The sequence below is a fragment of the Podarcis tiliguerta genome, assembly GCF_965153285.1.
Source record: "Podarcis tiliguerta genome assembly, chromosome: 8".
Taxonomy (NCBI): domain Eukaryota; kingdom Metazoa; phylum Chordata; class Lepidosauria; order Squamata; family Lacertidae; genus Podarcis; species Podarcis tiliguerta.
Genome location: NC_139541.1, coordinates 53220402 through 53242254, shown reverse-complemented (window position 1 = coordinate 53242254; position 21853 = coordinate 53220402). Strand labels below are relative to the sequence as shown.

At 42.8% G+C, this 21853-nt stretch overlaps 1 protein-coding gene and 1 long non-coding RNA gene across 3 annotated transcripts in view; one reads left to right on the top strand and one right to left on the bottom strand.

Moving 5' to 3' along the window:
- Nucleotides 1–21853, bottom strand: part of LOC310683263 — a 418618-nt gene that overhangs the window by 282545 nt on the left and 114220 nt on the right. The window lies entirely within an intron of this gene.
- NUP93 (nucleoporin 93) overlaps nt 1–21853 on the top strand; it is a 67631-nt gene that overhangs the window by 1323 nt on the left and 44455 nt on the right. The window contains exons 1-3 of one of the 2 annotated variants that reach the window (XM_083452865.1): nt 7224–7243; nt 9076–9283; nt 10449–10566. In XM_083452865.1, coding sequence (XP_083308991.1) covers nt 9105–9283; nt 10449–10566 — 297 coding nt within the window. In that variant the 5' untranslated portion in view covers nt 7224–7243; nt 9076–9104. Of the gene's footprint in view, nt 1–7223; nt 7244–9075; nt 9284–10448; nt 10567–21853 lie in introns of those variants that run through there. The other variant, XM_083452864.1, reaches the window with a different exon arrangement.

Below are 21853 nucleotides of genomic sequence, written 5' to 3'. Positions count from 1 at the left end.
CGATAAGGACAGGAAACAGGGATATGAACTTACAGTCTTACCTCTTTATAAGAACATCTAGACTTGCACTCTCAGAAACAAGGATATGAACATATATGAGGATGAGACTGAGAGGGAATGTGTCGCCTACAGCTGCTCAATGAATCTAGAAGAGTTTACAACTCAAGTCTCTTAGCTATTTTGTTACACTGCTATTTATCATAATAAATTTGTTAGTCATTGAACTGCCATAAGACTCTGCTTTGTTTTAGCTCTCTGAGATAATACAATTTAGATCCTTGCCTCACTTTAGCAGGCTTCTGGTTGTTGTTGCTGGGTAGTGTCAAAGCTCTGTGTACAATGGAGGAATAAAGCCCATTGAGCATACTGGGACTTTCTTCTGAGCAAGTCTGCAGAAAGTGGTGGAAACTCAAAGGTGAGGGGGCAGTTGAATGCCACACAGGAAAATCTCCACAGCTGGGATGCAGCCATAGAAAAGGCCCTCTTGCATGTGCCAACAAACATATCATCACCCTGCGTCATGATATAGAGAAGGACCTCTCCATCTTGTGTATGGGAGAAGGAATTCCTTTAGGTTCCCTGAACTCCAAGCCATTTGGGGTTTATAAAGGTAATCTCCAGAACTTTAATTGCACCTGGAAATGTATTGCTAACTAGAGCAGTTGTCCTTAAGTGACCACAATATTTTCCCACATTCATGAGCATCCCAAGCCACACTGTGGACCAGTTAAAGCTTCCAGAGGTTCTCTTCATAGGTAGCCTCATGTAGTACATTGCAGTAGTACAGTCTTTATGTAACCAAGACGTGTTACTGTGGCTAGATACAGAAATGAACATAGTTGGTGCACCAGCCTAAACTGGGCAAACGTCCTCTGGCCACAGCTACTTCCTTGGTATTCAGAAGGTGGTTGGGCCCAGGAGAAGTCCCAAACTATGCACCTTTATTTTTCAAAATGTCTGCTACTTTCTTTAGAAAAGGCTAATACTGCACATCCTGCTTTTCAGCAGGATTATGTAAAGCTGTATTAACTCTTCATTACTAACTAGTTAGCATAGCATGAAAACATCACTGAAACTACCTTGCCAAAATGATTAGTCCTGTTCCTTTCTTGTGACGAATCTCACAAAGGGCCTTGACACAGAAGTGATGTTGCAGCTATGAAATCTTGCTCTAGTTAGTGGGCACAAAAAATTATTTTGCAGTGTTGTGCTGGAGCACCCCAGAGGCATGCCTCTCTCTCTCTCTCTCTCTCTCTGTGTGTGTGTGTGTGAGAGAGAGAGAGATGTAGTGTTGAATCTTGCACTATTAATTGGAATGCTTTTAGCACTCTTTTTAGAGCTGGATGTGTCTGAACTCTCTTGGACTTAGGAGGAGGAATTTTAAATACACTACTAAAAGCAGACTATAGGATTGGTGTGAACTCAGTTATCGTAATATGGGAAGTTCTTGATGTTCAGCAACAGAGTTATTAATTGGAAATTGTGTACAAAGCAATGTGACTTGTTTTGTCCCCGTCTGCAGAGTGGGCTGTGCATTGAAATAGCACAATGTCATTTTCTTTACTACACAAGATTGTTTTACATTGCAAATGTGCATTATCCATTGGTGGTGTATGTGTTTATCAAGTGAACCTGCATTGCAGGGCTAGAGCTATCGTAATTGAATGGAGTCTCTGTATGAATCCTAAATTGTCTGGGCTTTGTGAAATGTTTCTTAGGACTTCTCCTGAATCTCTCATTATACATTCTCTTTTCCTTCTCAGTCATTTTAGAGTGGTTAATCCTGAAGACAGCCTATCAGCATGCATCTTCTCTAATTTTGTGCTCCAGTTTTATTTTCTTCAAGATGGAGCTTACCTTTTAATATGCAATCCACCAGGAATGCCTCCTCCTCAACATTGTTTAATGAGTGGGACTTGGGGAATGGCACACAAATATATTGTCTTGTCTCTTGCTTGGGTCCGCAACACCTTTTGGTATGGCTGTGGCATGAACACTGAACAGGGAACACTCAGGCACAATTTCCACCTCACACTTTTACTCTACCTATGCAGACAGAGTAACAGGAGACTATCTGGCATGTGTGTGAGTTGTGTTGCCTTTAGTTCTTAGTGGATGCAAAGGAAAGAAACTCTGTTTTCCTGCCTAGCAACCAAAATCCTTTTTGTATTTGCTTGAGTAATGATTCCCCAACATAGTGATTGTCAGTTGCTTTATTAAAAAAAGGGTGGAGGGGGAGAGAGAGACTGTGTAAGCCTCTTCCAGGATAAGGAATCAAGCTGAAGAAGGATCAGCTGGTGGCAACAACCTTGATTTGAAGTGGATGAGAATCAGGGAGAAGGAATAGAAAAGGGTCTAAAAAATGGTTTAGAGCATTAGAGACTAACCTTTTGGTCCAGTGTACTGCAACTTATCAGAGGTATGAGAGAGGCCAACTGGAGTAGCAAGTGAAGCCCCGTCTGCAATGCAGGTATAGTTGTAGGCTGCATAGCTGAGAAGCAGACAGCAGTGTTGGAGAAGCAAGCCCAGGCCTCATTCTCTGCCTTAGCCAGCCCTGGGGGACCACCTACTCTACTGCAGTCAAGCCAGAAACTTCTACTTTCAATCTGTCACTGAAAAATATGCTGTAGCAGCAGTGGAAAACCCCAGACTGCTACCTTCCAGACTTCCTTTGGGATTCTGCCCAGGACACACCTCTCAACAGCTTAAGTGTTTTTGCCGGAGTGGAATGTGTCATTGAACTCGGATAATGCCTCTTGCTTACTTGTGTGGAGGATACAGAGTGGGGTGTTAGTGTGTGTGCAGAAACTAGTGTACTGTACAAAGGTTTACCGTATTTTTCGCTCCATAGGGCGCACCGGACCATAGTGCGCACCTAGTTTTTAGGGTGGGGGGAATCAAGAAAAAAAATCTTATTTCCCCCCTCCAGCCCCAAAGAGCACCGTACAGGCTGCGCAACCTCTCCCTTCCGGAGGGGTTGTGCGGGGCTATGGCACAAGCCAAGGCAGCCAGTGGGATGGATCCCACTCGCTGTTTTGGCTTCCTCTTTAGCCCCACGTAACCTCTCCCTGCTGGGAGAGGCTGCGCAGGGCTAAAGAAACCATAGCCGCGTGCAGCCTCTCCCTGCCGGAGGGGCTGTGCGCGGCTATCCCTGAAGCCTGGAGAACGAGAGCCTGGAAAGCCTGCATTCGCTCCATAGGACGCACACACATTTCTCCTCAATTTTTGGAGGGGAAAAAGTGCGTCCTATAGAGCAAAAAATACGGTAATTTATGTTTATTGCTGTGCCTACTTTTGCTGGCCCTACTCCCCCCTGACATATGACCCCCAGAAGGGAATGTGGCCCTTTGATTGAAAAAAGTTCCTATTCTGGAACAAGAGCCCTTTATAAATGGATACATAATCAATGTGAATGAGCTGTGTGCACACACATATGCACACGCATTGTATATTGGCAAGAGTTGCATTGACCAACTAGAGGAAAATGAATGGCCCAGCATTCCATTTAATTGACCTATCCAGCCATGTGCAGTTGCTGGAAAGCTCAGCAGGGGAGAGTGGTGTTGCCCTCAGGCACTGTTTGATTTTTCTGACCACTGTCAGAACAGGATGTTGGCCTAATATGTAGGCCCTTACGTTCTTAAGTTTCACCAAGTGATAAATTGTAGACTGGTTATTTTTCTGTTAGAAGTTGGCTATTTCTCTGTTCTGTTTTCCAAACATTATAGTTTCATTTTAATGGAGGTTGTTGTTTCAGAGCACAGATATTGGCTTAATGCAGCAGGAACTATTGACAGATCTTCAATCTTGATTTTGATGAGTTTTGCTCTACCTGGCTTTTGGACTACTATTTGATTCAGAGAACTTAGTTTACTACCTTCTGCCAGATCCACCTCTTTGGGGTCTCAGTTGTTGCTTTTTACTCAGCCAGATGTGATGATTCTGGCATCATTCCGCTCATGACTGTGCTATTGCTTTCCATACTGAGCAACCACATTAAGAGTCTGACTGCAGTCCCTTGAATGCAGTAAAATTCAATCCATGTAAAGGCTATAACTTCTGTGCACCAATGGTCTGGAAAATATTGAATCCTGTCATTTGGGAAGAAAGCCCCCTATTTCTTGGCTGGTCCAGGGCTAAATAACCATTGAACAACAAGAGCACTTAAGTATCTCACCCCCCACCCCTGCCCCTGCTGCTGCCTTCATTCAAAATTCGCCATAATCAAACATAGCCTTCTATTGTTGGACCCTGCCTCCTGAATTCACTCCCCACAGATTGCAAAATCCAAGGGATATAAGGGAGGCTTCAGCTGAGGCAGCACTTTCCCATTTTGCTTCAATGAAACAGGATGTATTTCCCCCAGTATTTAGCAATGTGTTTTTAAAATTCTTTCCTAGCATCCATTACTGTCTGCTCATACTTTTTTTTTTTTAACCAAAGTTTTAAGGTGTAGCTTGAATTCCAGCTTTTATGAATGAGACTAGTTTTAGCTGTTTTTAAGATGAACTGAGAGCTGAAACTTTCACATACAAAACTGCTTAACCATTTTAACCTAGGAAAACTGAGCTTTTTATTTGTTTTTAAACCTACCATTTTAAAATGAAATCTGACTCTCACTAGCTAGATTTATATTGTGTGGAACTATGTACAGTATATAGGAGTTTTCTTTTTACCCTTTCAAGCTTCCCTGCTAGGGTAGTGCTGAAAGCTAGGTTTCTATAGGCTTCCTACACCTGTAGTTTAGTTCCTGACTCATAATTTGGAGCTGTGGAACAGAGATGTATAAAGAGGCTCCAGTTACGGGGATGTTTATTATATTGTTTTTAAGGCTTTTATTAAAACCTTCACTTTTAGAAAATGTAACGAATGCCAAGGCTTTGATTCAAATGCAGTTTTATCTGGAGATTTGTGGGATAAGCTTTCCTTGGTACAAATACCAGCCTTTGTAGGTATGCTGCTGACATTTTGCACTAGAGTTCCCATCAGTCTTGGCCAGCATAACTCTGCTGGCTAGGGCTGATGGGAGTTGTAGTCCAAAGATCAGGACGGCATCAGTTTGGGGATGGCTGGTCGAGGCAAACCCAGGTTCTGAATCACATTTTGTGATCCAGTGCTGTCAGCTAGCCTTACCAATGCTTTTTGCACAGTTCATTTTAAAAGTACTATTTTTAAATAAAAGTACTATTTTATTTTAAAATAAACGTAACAGTACCTTTTTACATTTCTAATAATTTTCAGTGAGGTTGGTTTGAGAGATGCCTGATCCTCACTCCAATTCTCTCCACCTACTGCCCTTCCCACCCCACTCTGTTTGGATAGAAGAAAGGCCAGATGTGGGTTAAATCTAGCAATATTCTCAGGATCATTCCAGCATTTTTACAGATTTGCATGTGTGTTTTATACTGATTTATGGTTGCTTCCCTGTGTGCCGTTCAAAAGCGAGAGCAGGGAAATGCATCATCGGAAGCAGCCCATGGAGTGTGCTTTGCTTTACATACTTAGTGGCTTCATTGTCGTCGCAGAAGTTTGCCGGTGCTCTTGGTGTCGTCTTACCGACGATGTAGTTAATGAAAAAGAGAAGTGAACCGGATCAAAGTGGAGCGTGTGCTGTTCCTTCTGTCAGTACCAGACGCACTGCTGCACCTTCTGGAACCGGCAGTGGCAGCCTTAACTGGGTGGGAGGGCAACTGCTTCGGTCACTGTCTGCCAGCAGAGGCTTTTCTGTCAGCAGTGCACAGTCATTCTCTGCCAAAGGGGAAGCAGCTTGCAAGGAGATGCTGAGGCGACATCCTGTACTGCATTGCAGGGCATGAAATTGCCTTTTCTCTGTGACCTGGCTCTCTCCCTGGCTTCCATGGCCACCGCCTGCGCTATTTATTGGATTATTGAAGTCTGATGGCCATTTACGTTAGCAAAGAGCCCAGGGCCTGGCGATAGGGGAGGTTCACATGGTCTCCATTGTCTGAAGCCAGCCTGATTATTTGCATTTTTTGGCATTTGCATGAATTCTGGGATTAGCTTTTCTTCTTCAGGAGCAAAGCCTTGTCAGGATGGGTAGGACATATCTTGGGAAAAGGCATATACGCTCTCTGTGCCTTGGGTTCCAGGGTGCACACTGCACACTTCCCTGTAGGGAACAAGCATATTCTAGACCCTTCTAGACCCCAGCCACTGAAGCCTGTTCTTACCTACATAGCTCTATCCTGGATTCTGCTTCTTGGTCACTCTTAAACGTCATGGCATGAGGGGAAGTGGCTTTATTTGTATCAGGGTGGGGGACCTTAGACCTAGAAGCCAAAGGCAGCCCTCCAGGCCTCTTTCACTGGGCACTGGGGCTTTGCTCAGGCCACATACCCCTCCCTAGGCTACAGTCCTCTGATCAGCCCTGTTCCATACACTCGTCAAATGCTTTTTTTTCTTTTTCTTTTTTGCATTCTGGATGTGTTATAATAACTTTTGATTGCCTGGATGGAGAAATGGAAGTGTGCATAGAAACCTCTAACTGAACATAGCCTACTATGCAAAGGGTATAATCATATATGTTCCTGTGTCTACTTTCCTGTAGGGCCCTGCCCAGCAGAGGCATGTAACACCCAGAAATTTGCCCATGAGGGAATTGCAGCCCTTAGGCTAAGAAAGATTTCCACCCCGTCTTATAAAGGTAAAGGTACCCCTGCCCGTACGGGCCAGTCTTGACAGACTCTAGGGTTGTGCGCCCATCTCACTCAAAGAGGCCGAGGGCCAGCGCTGTCTGAAGACACTTCCGGGTCATGTGGCCAGCGTGACATCTCTGCTCTGGCGAGCCAGAGCCGCACACGGAAACGCCGTTTACCTTCCCGCTAGTAAGCGGTCCCTATTTATCTACTTGCACCCGAGAGTGCTTTCGAACTGCTAGGTTGGCAGGCGCTGGGACCGAACAACGGGAGAGCACCCCACCGCGGGGATTCGAGCCGCCGACCTCTTGATCGGCAAGCCCTAGGTGCTGAGGCTTTAACCCAACGCGCCACCCGCATCCCTACTCCCCGTCTTATACTGATACCTATTATCAGTTTGTCTGAACCATCAAGTATTGCTTCTATTTCTACTCTAATAGTGAAATGTTGCCTTAAGCAGAGTGGAGGATGGGCTGACTCAGATGCTTTGGGAATTCAACAAAAGGTTAGATTGGACAGATCAACAAACTTCACATAGGAAGAGAAATAAACTACCACAGGCAGATCAATGCAAACAGAAGTGAAAAGTAAGACTATGGAGTGGGGTTGGCACAGTGAAAATCAAGCTTTATAAATTCTGGCTTTTAAAGCACTTAACAGATTGCAGCCTGTTTTGGCATAACTTATTCCTCCCTGAGAGTTCTTTGAAATGACTCCTACGCGGGAATACATGTGAAAAGTGTTAATGTCGGATGGGAGCCCCTTGTGGGTTTTCTGGAAGATAACTGTGATTAGGATATCAGATTCCTGCCAGCTGCTGCTGGTAAGTCTTTCCTCTGAAATCTGCAAGGGTTTCAGCTACAACACTGAGCTGGCTTCTATAGGAGGTCCGGAACTTCAGGAGCAGGGCCCAAAGCACAGCCCTCTACAGCAATATTTTCTAGATTTATAGCTTTCCCCTGGACCTTAAGCTTGAAATATATAGAAGAAAGTGCAAAGCACCCACTTGGGATCAAAGCTTTAATTGAATGATCGGATCCCACTCCTGTAATTTGTTTTAAGACTAGCTCATTTGAAAGACCACATGGTATTTCTATTTATCTGTTAGTTTTTATCTGAGTTTGTTTCTATTTTATTTGTTAAACTTGCTGTACACAGCTTAGAGACAATTGTCACTAAGCAGAATATAAATTGTCAACAAGCATATAAATAAATTTCAGAGACTTGAACCTGAGGAGCTTTCAAGGAAAGGGGAGTAGCACTGAGGCTTCAGGGCCTTTTGGTCATAATAATACAAATAACTTGTACAACACTTAATTCAAAATACTCTAACCATGTTTAGCTGACTCATAACAGCCCTGTAAGATAGGCATGTATTAAGATAATAAAAATCATAATCAATATCCCCATAATATAGCTTGTCTGAGACCACTTTGTGAGCCAGTGATCAGAGCTTAAATTTAGAAGCAGAGACTGCTTTGCTCACAGCTCATAGTTATCTTTGTGGTCTGTGGCAGTCAGCCTGTGTCCCTTTTATGGCAACGGCCATGGTGTCCATTGCTTCCAGGTCTTTCAGGTGACATAGCTGTGCAACTAAGCCTCTGTGGTAGAGCAGTGTTGGTTCCTGGCTCTCCCTTTCTTGCTTTAGCACAGGCCTGGGGACACAAATGAGGCCTTTATCTGGCCCTTTGAAAAGCCCACAAGCAGTACAGGAGGGTCCTAGTGCTCTCCTGCTGTTGTTCCCATGCTACTCTTCTTCCAGGTCTGGAAGTAGGATACAGCCATCATGACATTGATAGCCTTATCAGCCATCATTTTTTCTAGTTCCTCTTAAAGTTACCTAAGATGATAAGTGAAGGCTTTAATAAGCTTACATTCAGATTTCATTTTTACATGGAAAAAACAAATCATGACAGGTTTGGTAAGAAAGACTTACCTATGCTACCCTTGTTCTGTACATTTCTTGTAGTATGGATGCTAAGCTATCCTTGCAATTAACCCTTTGTTGGAGTTGAGTAACAATGCCTTTTGTGCGATGAGCTTACCATACCACCTCTCCAGTGATAGAAAGAAATTTCTATAAGCCACCAGCCATTACAAGCCCATAAATTGCTGAATCAAATTAAAAAATATACAATTTAAAACTCTGAGACCATCACTGAGACCTTTCTTTTAATGACAGTCACTAGAATTTTTACAGTCTTTAGGGTTACCTCTTTATGCACAAGTGATGTGTAGGTGATGGACTGGCAAATATTTTGCTTTTATCCATAAGACTGACCACAGCAAGCTTCAGTCTATTATTTTTTCACACAGGTTAATTGGAGGCTGACATTGTTGTTGTCAGTAGCCTTTTCAGGTTGTCATGATTGTACATTCCATTCTTTCTGAGGTGCCTTTTCATACCCATTTCCCTCAGGTCAGTCCACACAGTGAGCAGCCTCCCAAATGGATGGGGAAGGGTTTGGGGAGCTCCTGCAGCAGGCAGAGCAGCTTGCAGCAGAAACAGAGGGCATCGCTGAGCTTCCTCATGTCGAACGCAACCTCCAAGAGATCCAGCAAGCAGGAGAGCGCCTGCGCTCCCGGACACTGACCCGCACTTCCCAGGAGACGGCAGATGTCAAGGCGTAAGTTCCTGGTTTGCTTGAAGCTTTTGGTCTTGTTGGTAAGATGCTTATAGCAGCAGACCTAACTAGGGAGTAAACCCCAATGAACCCCTTGGGACTGAATTCTGAGCGATATACTTAGGGTTGCACTGTAGGTCATTCTTTTTATATTCTCTGTGGAATGTGTTATGATGTACTTTTAAATTGCTTTTATGTAATTTTATTGTGGGCTGTCCTAGACACCATTTGGGGAGGAAGGGTGGATTATTATCTGTACCCATTCCAACCTGGGTTCAGGAATGAATCTTCCTTGATTACCCTGGTGGATGACCTCTATTGAGAGGGGAGATTGTGAACCTGTTTCTCTTAGTAAATCCTATTGATAGTGATATCCTCCTGGACTGTCTACAAGAGATGGGTATCAGGGGCACTGTTTCACAGTGGGTCCAGTTGTATCTTCAGGGGCAAAAAGTAGCACTGGATTATTGCTTCTCAGCCCTTTGCGTTTGATCTACTGGTGCTACAGAGCACTATATTGTCTCTGATGCCATTTAACACTTACATGAAGCTGTTGGGAGTGGTCATTAGTGTTGAGAGTCTGAGGTAAGATGCCCATGTAGTGGAAGTTGCCCCCAGTTCCAGTCACCACACAGAGGCAGCTTAAGGTCCAAACTAGCTTACTTTTGCAGAAGATAAAGCTTCAGTGATGCAGTTTTGGATGTTGATAAAAACATGCAGCTTGTAGGCTTTGCAGATACGGATACAAATACAAAGCTGCTCCAGCAATTCAATACATGGAGTGATTTGTGTCCTTGAAGGAAATGAATCTCTTCCCCACGTCCAGTTCCTCAAGCAATCAGGAGTTTTTGAGCAAAGTCTCATCAGTACGCCAATGATACCCAACTCTGTTTCTTTGTAACATCTGAACTGGGAGTGGCTGAAAAGGCCTTGAACCAGTGTCTGGATGCAGTGGTGGGCTGGGTGAAGACTAATAAATTGAGTCTGAATCCTGGGAAGATGGAGGCTCTGTGAGTGTGTCTGGAAGTCAGTAAATTGCCTGCCCTGGATGGCGTTGCTACTCTCCCTGAAGGAGCAAGTGCATAATTTTGGGGTCCTTCTGGATCCCGCTCTGTCACTGTGAAAGTATTTGTAGTCTCATCCCCCTGCCTTTTCATGTCTCTTATAGATCAGTTCTCCTTGGGTCCAGAGGTCTTGACATCTCCCACATCTCCCAGCGGTTGGAGAGTCTTAGTGCTGTAACAACATTTGAGCCTCTAGAGCCTGTAAAGGACACAGATATACAGGTAAGGGGCTTTGTGTAATGAAGTGTGAACAGTATCAGAATCAGCAGTGAACAGTAATGGGTTACTGCCAGCTTTTGGGGGAAACGTTTGAGCTGTACTGATTGCAACACTTTTAAGTACTAAGATCGTTTCCCCACATTTTCTTATCAATAGGGATATGTTCTGTGAAGTTAATTGTGAATTTCCCAGAGTTATTTTCTTACCCCCCCCCCTCCTTCAGTGTGCGCGTAAGGTCTCAGGTTCAGCCCCCAGATTCCCCAGGTAAGGCTGGGGAGTGGGGAGGCTCTTATCTGACTCTCTGGTGAGCAGCTTCAAGTGATTGTAGATAATACTGATGCACAATCTTATTTTCAGTACAGAGTTTGGGTTTACTTGTACTGAATTTGAAGTGTAAGTACAATCTGTCCTCTTTTCAACATTATTCCTTTCTTTACTGAATCAGCTGCCTCTTCATCTCCCCACCACACCACCATTGTGTTGTAGTGGGTGGCACTGGCGGATTCATTAGGATTCCAGACTTTCAAATAAAGGCAGACAGAATTTCAGCTACTACATCCTTGTAAACTTCTGTTTTCCTTTCAATCAAGGCTTTAGCCGGAATGGATGTCTATAAAATTTGTGCTTTGAATGGCTCAGTAGTATTATTTGGCCCAAGGTCTTAGCCCATCAGCCTCCCTGCCCTCTTCTGTTAATCAATTGAGTGTCTTGCTGATCTGAACTTGTTTCTTAAACCATATTTTTTTTACTGTTGATTGGGGAGAGGCATGCCAAATTGCATCTTGGTTAATTATGTGAATTATTTAGCAGTAATAAACTTAGATGGCTGATACAAAAAGAGGGTAGTTTCGGAAATGGCTCCCATTAGAGTAATTGATGAGGAATCTTGTAGTAGATTCCTGTCACTTGAGAGTGGGGTGAGTTTTTTCTTGGGTGGATGAGTCTTTGTATTTTGGAGGGACTTCATTTTCATATCCATTTTGAAGGCAGACAGTGTAGCACTAATAGGTTACTCTTGAGCTCATGGGGTGCAGCATCCAGTGAACCACTGGGGTTCCTTTGGACCCTCCCAATATGGTTAAAAAGAGAGTCCTTAAGGGAGAACACATGGCTTCCTTCCTGTTGCACTGCTCTGAGGAAAGGCAGGATTCAGGCTGTGCTAGAGGAACACAAAGTTCTGGTGTTGCTTCAGCAACAAACAACCTGAGCCTGAGCCCTTATTACTAAAATGAGAATACTAAATCCATTTGAAGGCCCTAACTAATCAGATACTGAAGGTTATGTCATGATTTGTGTAGATCACGGAGGAGGAGCTGACCAAGAATTTAGTAGGTTTTGATCAAAACAGGATTTTCATTCCATGATTGGAGTGGGGTCCCATCAATCAGGAAGGCACATCAGCTTGCTTAGTGTTGATCTGTAACTGCCTAACCTTTACCATTTGTTAGGGAATAAATTTCCTTACAAATAAAATTCTATTCTTTTGATCTATTTTTGTTGTTTTCTGGTCTTGTTTAAATCACTGAGTAGTATTATCTGGCTGTGGAGGAGGTTAGAAGCTTTAATTTTCATTTTCAATTAACCACAGGTGGTTGTGATGGTTCAAACTGGATATACTATGGTTAAACTTAGCTATGGTTTGTTGAAACACATCAGCATCAAACCGTGCTTAATGAGATTTTCTCATTTCAGCAAATCATAGTGAAAATTAACCACAGGTTTTTTTTGGGGGGGGGGCGTCATATGACAGCAGTTAATTGAAAATGAAAGCAGAAGCATGTGGTTGTGCCAGAGGAAGAAGAGGGAATGCATAAGTCCAAGACTGGCTATGGCTCCACCTCATCACACTAAACCCTAGTTATAACATTATATTCTAACATAGCCTAAGGGGTGTATCTGTGCAAACTCATGCCTGTTGCCTTCGCACATTATGCTTTAACTGTACTTTTAAAACATCTAAGATGCATACCTCAGAACTAGTGTGGGAAAAGCAGCCCAAAGTGCAGAACAAAGAGGTCCTGTTCTCAAGCAGCTGTTTTTTCTCATGCAATATTTCATTTGATTTTGTATTGATATCACTGCTACATTTCAGGTATTAGTCTGTGCTCAGTGCAATTCCCACTTAATCTGCCTGGAATTAAGGATGACACATCCCATAAATGTGAAATGCATTTGTAATAATAGGCACAGTGATGTTTACTGGGGCTCCTTTAGTGTTACGGTGAATCCACAATCTCTTCAGCTTTTAAATCTTTGGCTTCAGAATTGCCAGTAAGATGACAGGCTTAATGGCATTATGCAAAATCTGTTATACTGAGCTGTACGCTTTGGGTTATTTCCCTGTGGTTAAATCTTCAAGGAATCCATTCTACTTTTTAGCTGTTCAAAAAGTACCTTTTTAAAAAAATCATATCGAGTACAGGTAACTTACTTTACTTATGCAGTCACAGCTTTTCACAGGTGGGTGGGGAAGAAAGGAAGGAAGGAACCAACTCTCCATTTATTTGTTCCTCCTCCCCTCCCACACCTGTGCAAAAATGTGGTTGTGAATTTAGCCGACACTGGGAAGGAAGCACAAGGACTCTGGAACCCTTGGGCCTCCTTCCCAAAGCTTAGCAAGTACTTACGCTTTGAGAATGTGACAGGGTGGCTCTGGGGCATTGCCAGAGCCCTCATGCTGCCTTTCTGAAGCCAGGTACGCAGACCTTCACCTTGTGATAGGTGCTTGTGCCTGATACCCTCTTGCTGGTAACAATGGATGCTTTGCCACTGTCCCCAACAGTTGCCCATGTATTCAAGCTTGCATCTGGTGTTGGGCCAAAGAGACTGGCTAGGGATGCTGTAGTTGTTACTGCCCACCCTACTGCTAATCAGCCTCCCTGACTGTGCTGGCCAAGGTTGAACTGGGTATGATGTTAGAGGAAACAAGAACTGTGTTTTAGGGTGACTTCAGCATCCACAGTGGGGATGCCTCAGATCTAGCTCAGGAGTTCATGGACTTCATGGCAACCATTGGGCTATTTCAAATGATCATCAGTCCAATGCACACAGCAGGACATACTCTTGGTTTAGTATTTGCTCTATGTGGGGAGGGTGGTGGTATGAAAATACAGGGATTGAGGTCTGGACTTTCAGCAACAATTCTCCCTTGCAAGAATTGACAGTGCATCCTAAAAAATGTGGTCCACCCGAATATTGCTCTTTTGCTTAAAGCACAGCAACATTGTTTGCTTAGTTTGCTTATTGACTTACTGAATCATTCAAGGGATAAATTAAAATTTCACCTCTTGAATGTTCAGACAGGTTCATTCAAAGCCAGATTTGTTCGGTTATGGTCCAAACTGGTGTGTGTGTTAATGCATTAGCCAGATCTTATTTAAATGCCACTCTTATTTGGTCCCAGGGTTAGCAGAAATGCCAGTTGATTGAGTTGGGGCATCAAAGAGTGCTGCTGTATTTACAGTAAAGAAATATTAAAACAAAAGAAACTGCAGGTGTGTGTGTAAAACTACCTATTGTGTAAAGATAGCGTGTGCATTTGTTTTGCATTTGTTGCTGTGCTACTTTTGTCTCTGGCCCCACCTGCAACGGGCATGTGACCCACTTAAGAAGAATACCTAGAAGGTAATGCTGCCCTTGGGCTGAAAAAGACTCCACAGCCCTGCATTAGAGTTACCAGTGGTCTAATAAAATCAGAAGAAAGTGGGCAGATGGCAGGTGTGTCCCATGCTGTCTCTCGTTGCTTCATATATCTGCAATCCTTATTGGCTGAGCAACGGGGATGAGCTGAGCAAGAGTGAAAGTATTCCTTCTTTGTGAAGACTCTGCAAACCCCAATACTGTTGAAATGCAGCCAGGCTTTAGTGGTCTCTGAAGTGCTGGATTGTGCCTGGATTCCATGTCTGTCCGAAATGTAGGCTCTAGTGCACTAATGCACTTCGTGAATATTTCATTTGGTATTCTTGGTTCAGAACACAGCCTGTTGTTTCCGAAAGCTGTTGGAGAGATGTACTGGGTTTTGTTGTGCCGAAACCTCTGCAAAGAATAAGAGCTTTCCATTTGGTGGCAATCAGAATATGCTGGACAGTAGTTTGTTTGTTTGCTTGCTTGCATGCTTGTGTTCTGTTCTATGTCACCAGAAACAAATGGATAAATTTTAAGGGCTGAAACCTCATACCTTCAATGCTGACTGAAGAGTCTGCTCCAGAGTATCAGCGCCAGAAGGAATACTACATGAGTGCCGGTTGCTTTTGTTTCTAATTTATAAGTTCTAAGCTGAAGATGTTCAACATTCTGCAGCAACAGCTCTTTAGAGTCCATCATATGCTGTAAAATAATCATGAGATTACTGCTTACTAGACCTCAGTGGGTTAAAGAATGCACTGTCAGAGCAAATGCTATATCATTTCAGAAACAGATGAGACATCTCTTTTCCTAATTCCTTTTACGAAATGTTGCATGGCTGTATTCATTTTGACTAGGGTAAAATATGGTTTATGAAGTTGGCATGTTTTTGTAAAAAAAATTTTTTTTTAAAAAAAAGGTAAATGCCCCTGACAGCTAAGCCCAGTCGCAGACTACTCTGGGGTTGTAGCGCTTATTTCACTTTACAGGCCGAGGGAGCCGACATTTGTCCACAGACAGTGTTTCTGGGTCATGTGCTCAGCATGACTAAGCCACTTCTGGCGCCACAGAACACCAAAACCAGAGCAGCGCATGGAAACACCATTTACCTTCCCACCAATGCGGTACCTATTTATCTACTTGCACATTTTGGCGTGCTTTCAAACTGCTAGGTTGGCAGGAGCTGGGACCGAGCAACGGGAGCTCACCCCGTCACGGGGATTTGAACCACCAACCTTCTGATCAGCAAGCCCAAGAGGCTCAGTGGATTCTACCACTGCACCACCCGCATCCCTTGTAAAATGTCGATAAAGCTAAATACATTGTGGCCAAGTTTGGATATAACATGAAACGATGGTTAGTTTGTAACAGAAGCAAGAGCATCCAATCTCCTCCTTTTGGCTAAGCTCCAAACTATGCCACTGTGCCCATTGTACACATAAATGAGTAATTACTCCCCGTTGCCCTACTTTACTTCCCTTGATCTGGGCACTAGACTTCTGTTGATGCAACCTAGAGTAGCATTCACTTTTTTGCTGCTTCATCACATTATTGACTCATGTTGAGCTTGAGGGTCTACTAAGACCCCTAAATCATTTCTACTTGTACTACTGGCAAGCTAAATGTCCCCATTATATTTGTGCAGCTGGTTCTTCCTACCTAAATGCAGGGCTTTACATTTGTCCCTATTAAAATTCATTTTGTTAGTTTGGGCTCAGTTCTCCAATCTGTTAAGGTCATAGTGAATCCCAATTCTGTATTATGCAGCATTAGCTACCCCTCCCAGTTTCATGTCACCTGCAAATTTGATGTGCATCCCCTCAATACCTTTATCCAAGTTGTTTATAAAGATGCTGAACAACAACAGACCCAGGACAGAACCCTGTGGCACCCCCCTTATCACATTTCCCCAGGATAACGAGGAATTGTTAGTGAACACTCTTTGGGTGTGAAGCATGATGTTGCAACGCAGCCACATGTCTTGTGCAAGCAGCATCCCATCTGGGCTTGCAGTTTGCCAGACACCATAACAGCTGGGGTGGCAAAATGTTTTTGTACTGCTCCCCTGGAAAAAAGAGGTTTTACTAAGAGTAGACCTGTTGAAATTACTAGACATGGTTAGTTAGGCCTCCTAATTTCAGTGGATCTACGCTGAGTAGAATGTAGCTGGCTACAACCCATAGCTCCATGTTTTATCTGCAGATTTCCATACTATCTTAATTGGAGGAGGTTGTAGGGCTGATGAAAGTACCAGATGCTCTCAGGGCTGTGTTTGAACCTCAATCAGTCTTCACTAATAGTTGACAGGGGCTGATGAGAGTTGTAGTGCAACACATTTGGAGGGCAGCAGAATGGTGAAGGTTGAACTAAATACCTAAGCAGTTTCTCTCTCTCTCTTTTTGTCTATCTGCTGATCTGCCTTTTTTATTTACAGTTTAAAGTGCTGCATTTTATAAAATTTTATACCTTAGGGTAACCACAGGATATAGGATAAAAAATTACTCTGCAGTACTAAAATACTGCATGGGCCAGGAAGGTAAATCTTTTTTGATATCTGTGATAACAAATTGGGTTTCATTCCTACCTTAAGATTTCAGCTGTTGTGCTTACAGCTGAGGTTAGGCTTTTACTGGAGAGTGAGTTTCAAAGGGTGTATCACATATTTACGGTAATATTGAAGCATTGATTGTTGACTTATTTGTAGACATTAATACAGAACTATTTCCTTACTTGGTGCCTTGGAACGTCCATTAAGCTTTTGGCTTTGGGCCAGGATAGGTTGCAGTTCTGCAGTTTATAATGCACGTTGGCCATCTGTCCTTAGAGTACTAATGTGAGTTTAATTTTAAAAGCACATGAAGCCTGCAGTTTCTTTTGTTTTAATATTTATTATCTTGCCAATACTAGGAAGGATGGCTCTTTAATGCACATTACTCAGGTTTGTCTTATTTAAAAAAGCATAGCATAGAAAAGACATGAACATCATTATGTTTTGTGTATTGTATTGTACTGTCATTTCAGTCTGGTAACATCACATCTTGGGATTACCTTTAGAAGTAGCATTGTTCATTTGGGTGCGGTAAATATGTAAACAAATAAATGATATATATATTTTTGTAAGAAGCCTGAATGCTTCAGCTTCTTGAGTTGGTGGTGGTTTGGGTATTATTGGTGATGATATGATCGGAAACAGCACTTTGATTTCTTCTTTGAAATAAATATGGAAGTATTTTGTCTTATAGTGGTTAAAAAAAAGTTCCCTTGCTTTCTGTGTGGAGCATCACTCTGGATTTTTGCAGATGTTTTCAGCCAGCAGGTTCGGATCAGAGTTCATCCATGGTGCCTAGTGACAACCCCATAGAACGCAATATAGGCAAGACTTGCTGGCTCAAGTGGGAGTGATCTTATGTGGGTAATGTTTAAGCTGTCCCTGATGAGGAGGTGCTGGTGATCTTGTGGGCAAAGTGAAATCCAGAACAACAATGTCTTGGCCTATCTTCCCCACTACTCTTGAATGACGTTGGCATATTTTCAGTATCAACAATATTGGGCTTTATGATTGGCAGTGGAGGCCCTGTTGGTGGTGACACCACTGATGTGTGCTGCCTTGCCAGTCCTGGGTAATTGAAAGACATTGTTTCTGGCATCTTTGGCATTATTAGTTGGTTGTGGGGCATTTCGTTTGTTTTAAAATGCTTGTATTGCTTTTATTGCTTTGTTGTCTGCTGTCCCAGGCTCTCTTGGGAGGAAGGGTGGATGAAAATCAAATAATAATAATAATAAGCAATGATAATAAAAATAAAAATTAGGTAATCTCTCACAATGTGTAAGCTAGAATGCTCTCATTTTGTTGTATCAATATGTACCGTATTTTTCGCTCTGTAAGATGCACCAGACCACAAGACGCACCTAGTTTTAGGAGGAGGAAAACAAGAAAAAAAATATTCTGAATCTCAGAAGCCAGAACAGCAAGAGGGATCGCTGCGCAGTGAAAGCAGCAATCCCTCTTGCTGTTCTGGTTTCTGGGATAGCTGCACAGCCTGCATTCGCTCCATAAGACGCACACACATTTCTCCTTACTTTTTAGGAGGGAAAAAGTGAGTCTTATAGAGCAAAAATTACGGTATACAATATAGAATACTTTGTTACATTGGATAGTTTAAGGCTGATTTTGTATGAACATTAGAAAATTATATATATTGCAGTCAGTATTTACGCTAACAAAAAAGGCATGTAAACACATGGTTTTTTAGCTACTAAGCAGGTGTGATTAATAAGGTCTGCATATTTGAATTGCTCTATTGATCGTATTGTATCATATTATGTGCCAACATACTTCAGCACAGCCAGAAAGAGGGCATTACCATATAGCATTTTAATTTATGCAGTGACAATGACTATTTATAGGCTTAAATAATTACAATGCCAATTTGGGTCACTCTGCTCTACTTCTTTAGTTACTTGCTGCTGCAAGAGATAATAAACTATCTGCAGGAGGGTGAATTAATAGGTGTCTCAGTAGACCTGAAAGGGCAAGAATTTGATTGCATTCTTTAAACCCTTTTTCTAATTAAGAACATTTTCTATTACAGAGGTGGGCATTCTGTCTTAACCCTTGGGCGTAACCCTCTCCCCTCCCCTTTATTTGAATTGGTGCAGGCCATATCTGTTGTGAATCATATGTTTCTAAGCAGGTAGTTTTCACATTTTCATCATGGATGTAGTGGTTAGCATGGAAAAAATAAATGCCAACTATGAGTCATGCAGTTTCAGGGCCAGGCTTGAGTGATGTACGGTTGTATCTAAATCTAGTTTTGGCATGACCGTTCTCCAGCTCAGGATCATTGTCAATGTTATTTCCTGGTTGTTCTGCTGCAATTAAAGCCAGGAACCCTGTGTTCATGCCACGTAGCATTTCATAGAGACAAAAGGGTCAGAGCTGGGGTCAGGTAACAGGGAGGAGGAGAATATATCCCAGGGTGCACATGGCTTGTACCAGGCCCCAATCCACTGAAATGATTTAGGTTCTGGTGCCATGTGCCATCGTTACACTGGAGATCTTGATAATCAAGTGGTGGAACCTAGACCTGGTGGGGCATCTAGGAGGTCACATGGATGATGCCTAGGTCCCCATCCTCCTCAATTGAAAAAGGAACAGTAGTCACTTAAGCAGTATATTTGTACAAGTACTTAGCACCTAAAGTGTTGCCTTTGCATCTGAGAACAAAAGGTGGTGTGAGATGTTGGTCTAAGCTCTGAGAGTGCTGAAACTCACTTCAGTTAATATCTTGGAAACTATAGATGTAAAATTTCCAGAAACGTTGAAGCCATGAGAAAAAAACGGCTGTTTTTTCCTGGGTGGGGAAAACTATTTTACACCATTTACAGCGATTTTACACCATTTCTCAATGTACTCACTAGGTGCATTCACATTCTGCTATAGACAGACAAATCTATTGATTTTGTTGTGTCTCGTTTTTTCATTTTACAGTCTTAAGTTCCATTCACCACCTTTCTGCATCACTTTGTAATTAAAAAAAAAATCTTCTTGAAGTTTTGCAACAATGTAGTACACGTTTCTCTTAATGTACCCACCAAGGTATGGATTTTTACAATTCCCCCCAATATGCACCTTTTTGCATGAACAGTGTTTGATTGGAGAATTGTATTGTAAGATTCTTAGAAGGATGCATTTCAAAAGACAGCTGTGTTTTAGTTTATGTATTGTTTTGGGAAGTGTGAATTAAACCAAATTTATCCTCCAGGCCTACATTCTATAATGCAGGGTATAAATTTCAATAATTTGGAGCAGCCCTTTCTTGGGACCATTTGTGGGGTGAAATGGCCCTAAGAGAAAGAGAAATAGCTGGATTTAATTGCTTTCTGCATGGTTAGTGCAGAAGGATTACAATTACTGGTAGCTTGAAGCTTTATTTCCACTGAAGTGAATGCATTGTTGGACTGTATTGAAGAGATTTTTCTCAATCTCTAGTAGTGGATTAAGACCATTAATTACCAAGCTCCTGCTATGAGTCAGTAAAATGGAAAGGTGGGTGCCTGTCCATTCCGTGGGGGGGGGGGGTGTATGCACCCACCCACACCCATAATGACTCCTGCTGCTTTCTTGCTGGCTCTACCTGGCAAGTAATTTGTGGTCAGCACCAAGGCAGTTCTTTCTAACCCCATTTGTCAGGCTCTCCTCTCTGCTTCCCTTTGTTAATCAGGCTGCCAGTGAGATGCGCTTGCAGCTGCCTATAATTATTAGATTTGGTAAAGCTGACTTTTAAAAGCAGAAGGGAGGCGGGGGAAGGATCTGAAAAACGGTTGCAAACTTTAACCAGTCCTCTGAATGCAGCTGTTAAGATTTTGTTTTAAAGCCGACAAGATCAAATTAGCTATCTAAAGGTCAGTGCAGTCATTTAAATTCATATTAAAGTGGAGTAATATTCATTTGTGCTGACTTGTCCTACAATTGGAGGGTGGTGGTATATCCGTTCTCTTTTTCCAGGAAGAGAACTCAAGAGACATTATTAAAGCAGACAGTTGATGTACCTTTTAAGGGGCTTGGAACTAAGAACTGGGACCGTGTGCAAGGCGCTTTGTTGCCCATGTGAAAGGGATAGCATAGCTAAACATTGGAGGCATGGGGAGGTTAGGTTGGTTTGGGGTTTAGTATTTTCTACCCAATATATCTAAATGTTTGCTCAAAGCCGTGGTCGGGACCCTGTGGCTCTCTCAATATTGTTGGACTACAACTCCTATCAGCCTTAGCCAGGATGTCCAGTGGGCAGGGAAAAGGGGAGTTGTAATCTAAATATCTGGACGGCCACAGATTTCCCACCTTAAGTGCAGGTGTTATAAATGGGTTCTTTTTGACATTATTAAAGACCCCAAGATTAGGCTAACAGAAGCAGTTGGTGCTGCTGCTTAAATGCTTTGGTGATGGGCATCTTGGGAATTTCACATCTCTGGGGATTCTGTTCCTAGACAGGGTGTTGATAATAAAAATTCTGTTAACTCAAAAGTGATATATGTGTGTGAATGAGAGAGGGAGGGGGAGCTAAAAACGCATGGTCTTACCATGGCAAAAGCCTTGTATTCTGTTTAAACAGTCTGACTGAGAGCCATTTTAATGTAGCTTTCGTTTGACTTCTACAGGGCAGTGCCTTGTAACATGAGGGATTTCAGTTTGGCTTGCCTCTGCTCTTGCAGTTGTCTGGTGGAAAGATGTTGGCCAGGTCAGGGTTCTGAATTAAAAACCCAGAGTTGTGTGTTTGTCTTTGTACATGATTTGCAGAAGGATTAATACGCAGTGCAAAACATAAGACTTGCTGCTTGATCGTACGCACTCCTGTAGCTGTTGCAACACAAGCAGAGACTTCTACTGCAGCATCCTGTGCAAGGAAAGCTGAGCAGACCAGCACTAGCCTACCTTGCTTCCTTCTGGAATCAGACGAGCACCACTTTCCCTGTTTCACTTTTTGCAGGTGTTGGGAGCTCTGAGCCTCTGTGGCACAAGGAAATTTCCCCTCCCTCAAATAAAAGCAGCAGCTACTTCTTCAGCTGGGAAAGGGGTAGGGGTGGATCTGCCTGTTTGCATGGGAGAAGGAGCCAGAGCCCTTGACCCTTCTGTGCCTCATGTGCAACAGAGCCTGGGATCAAGCCC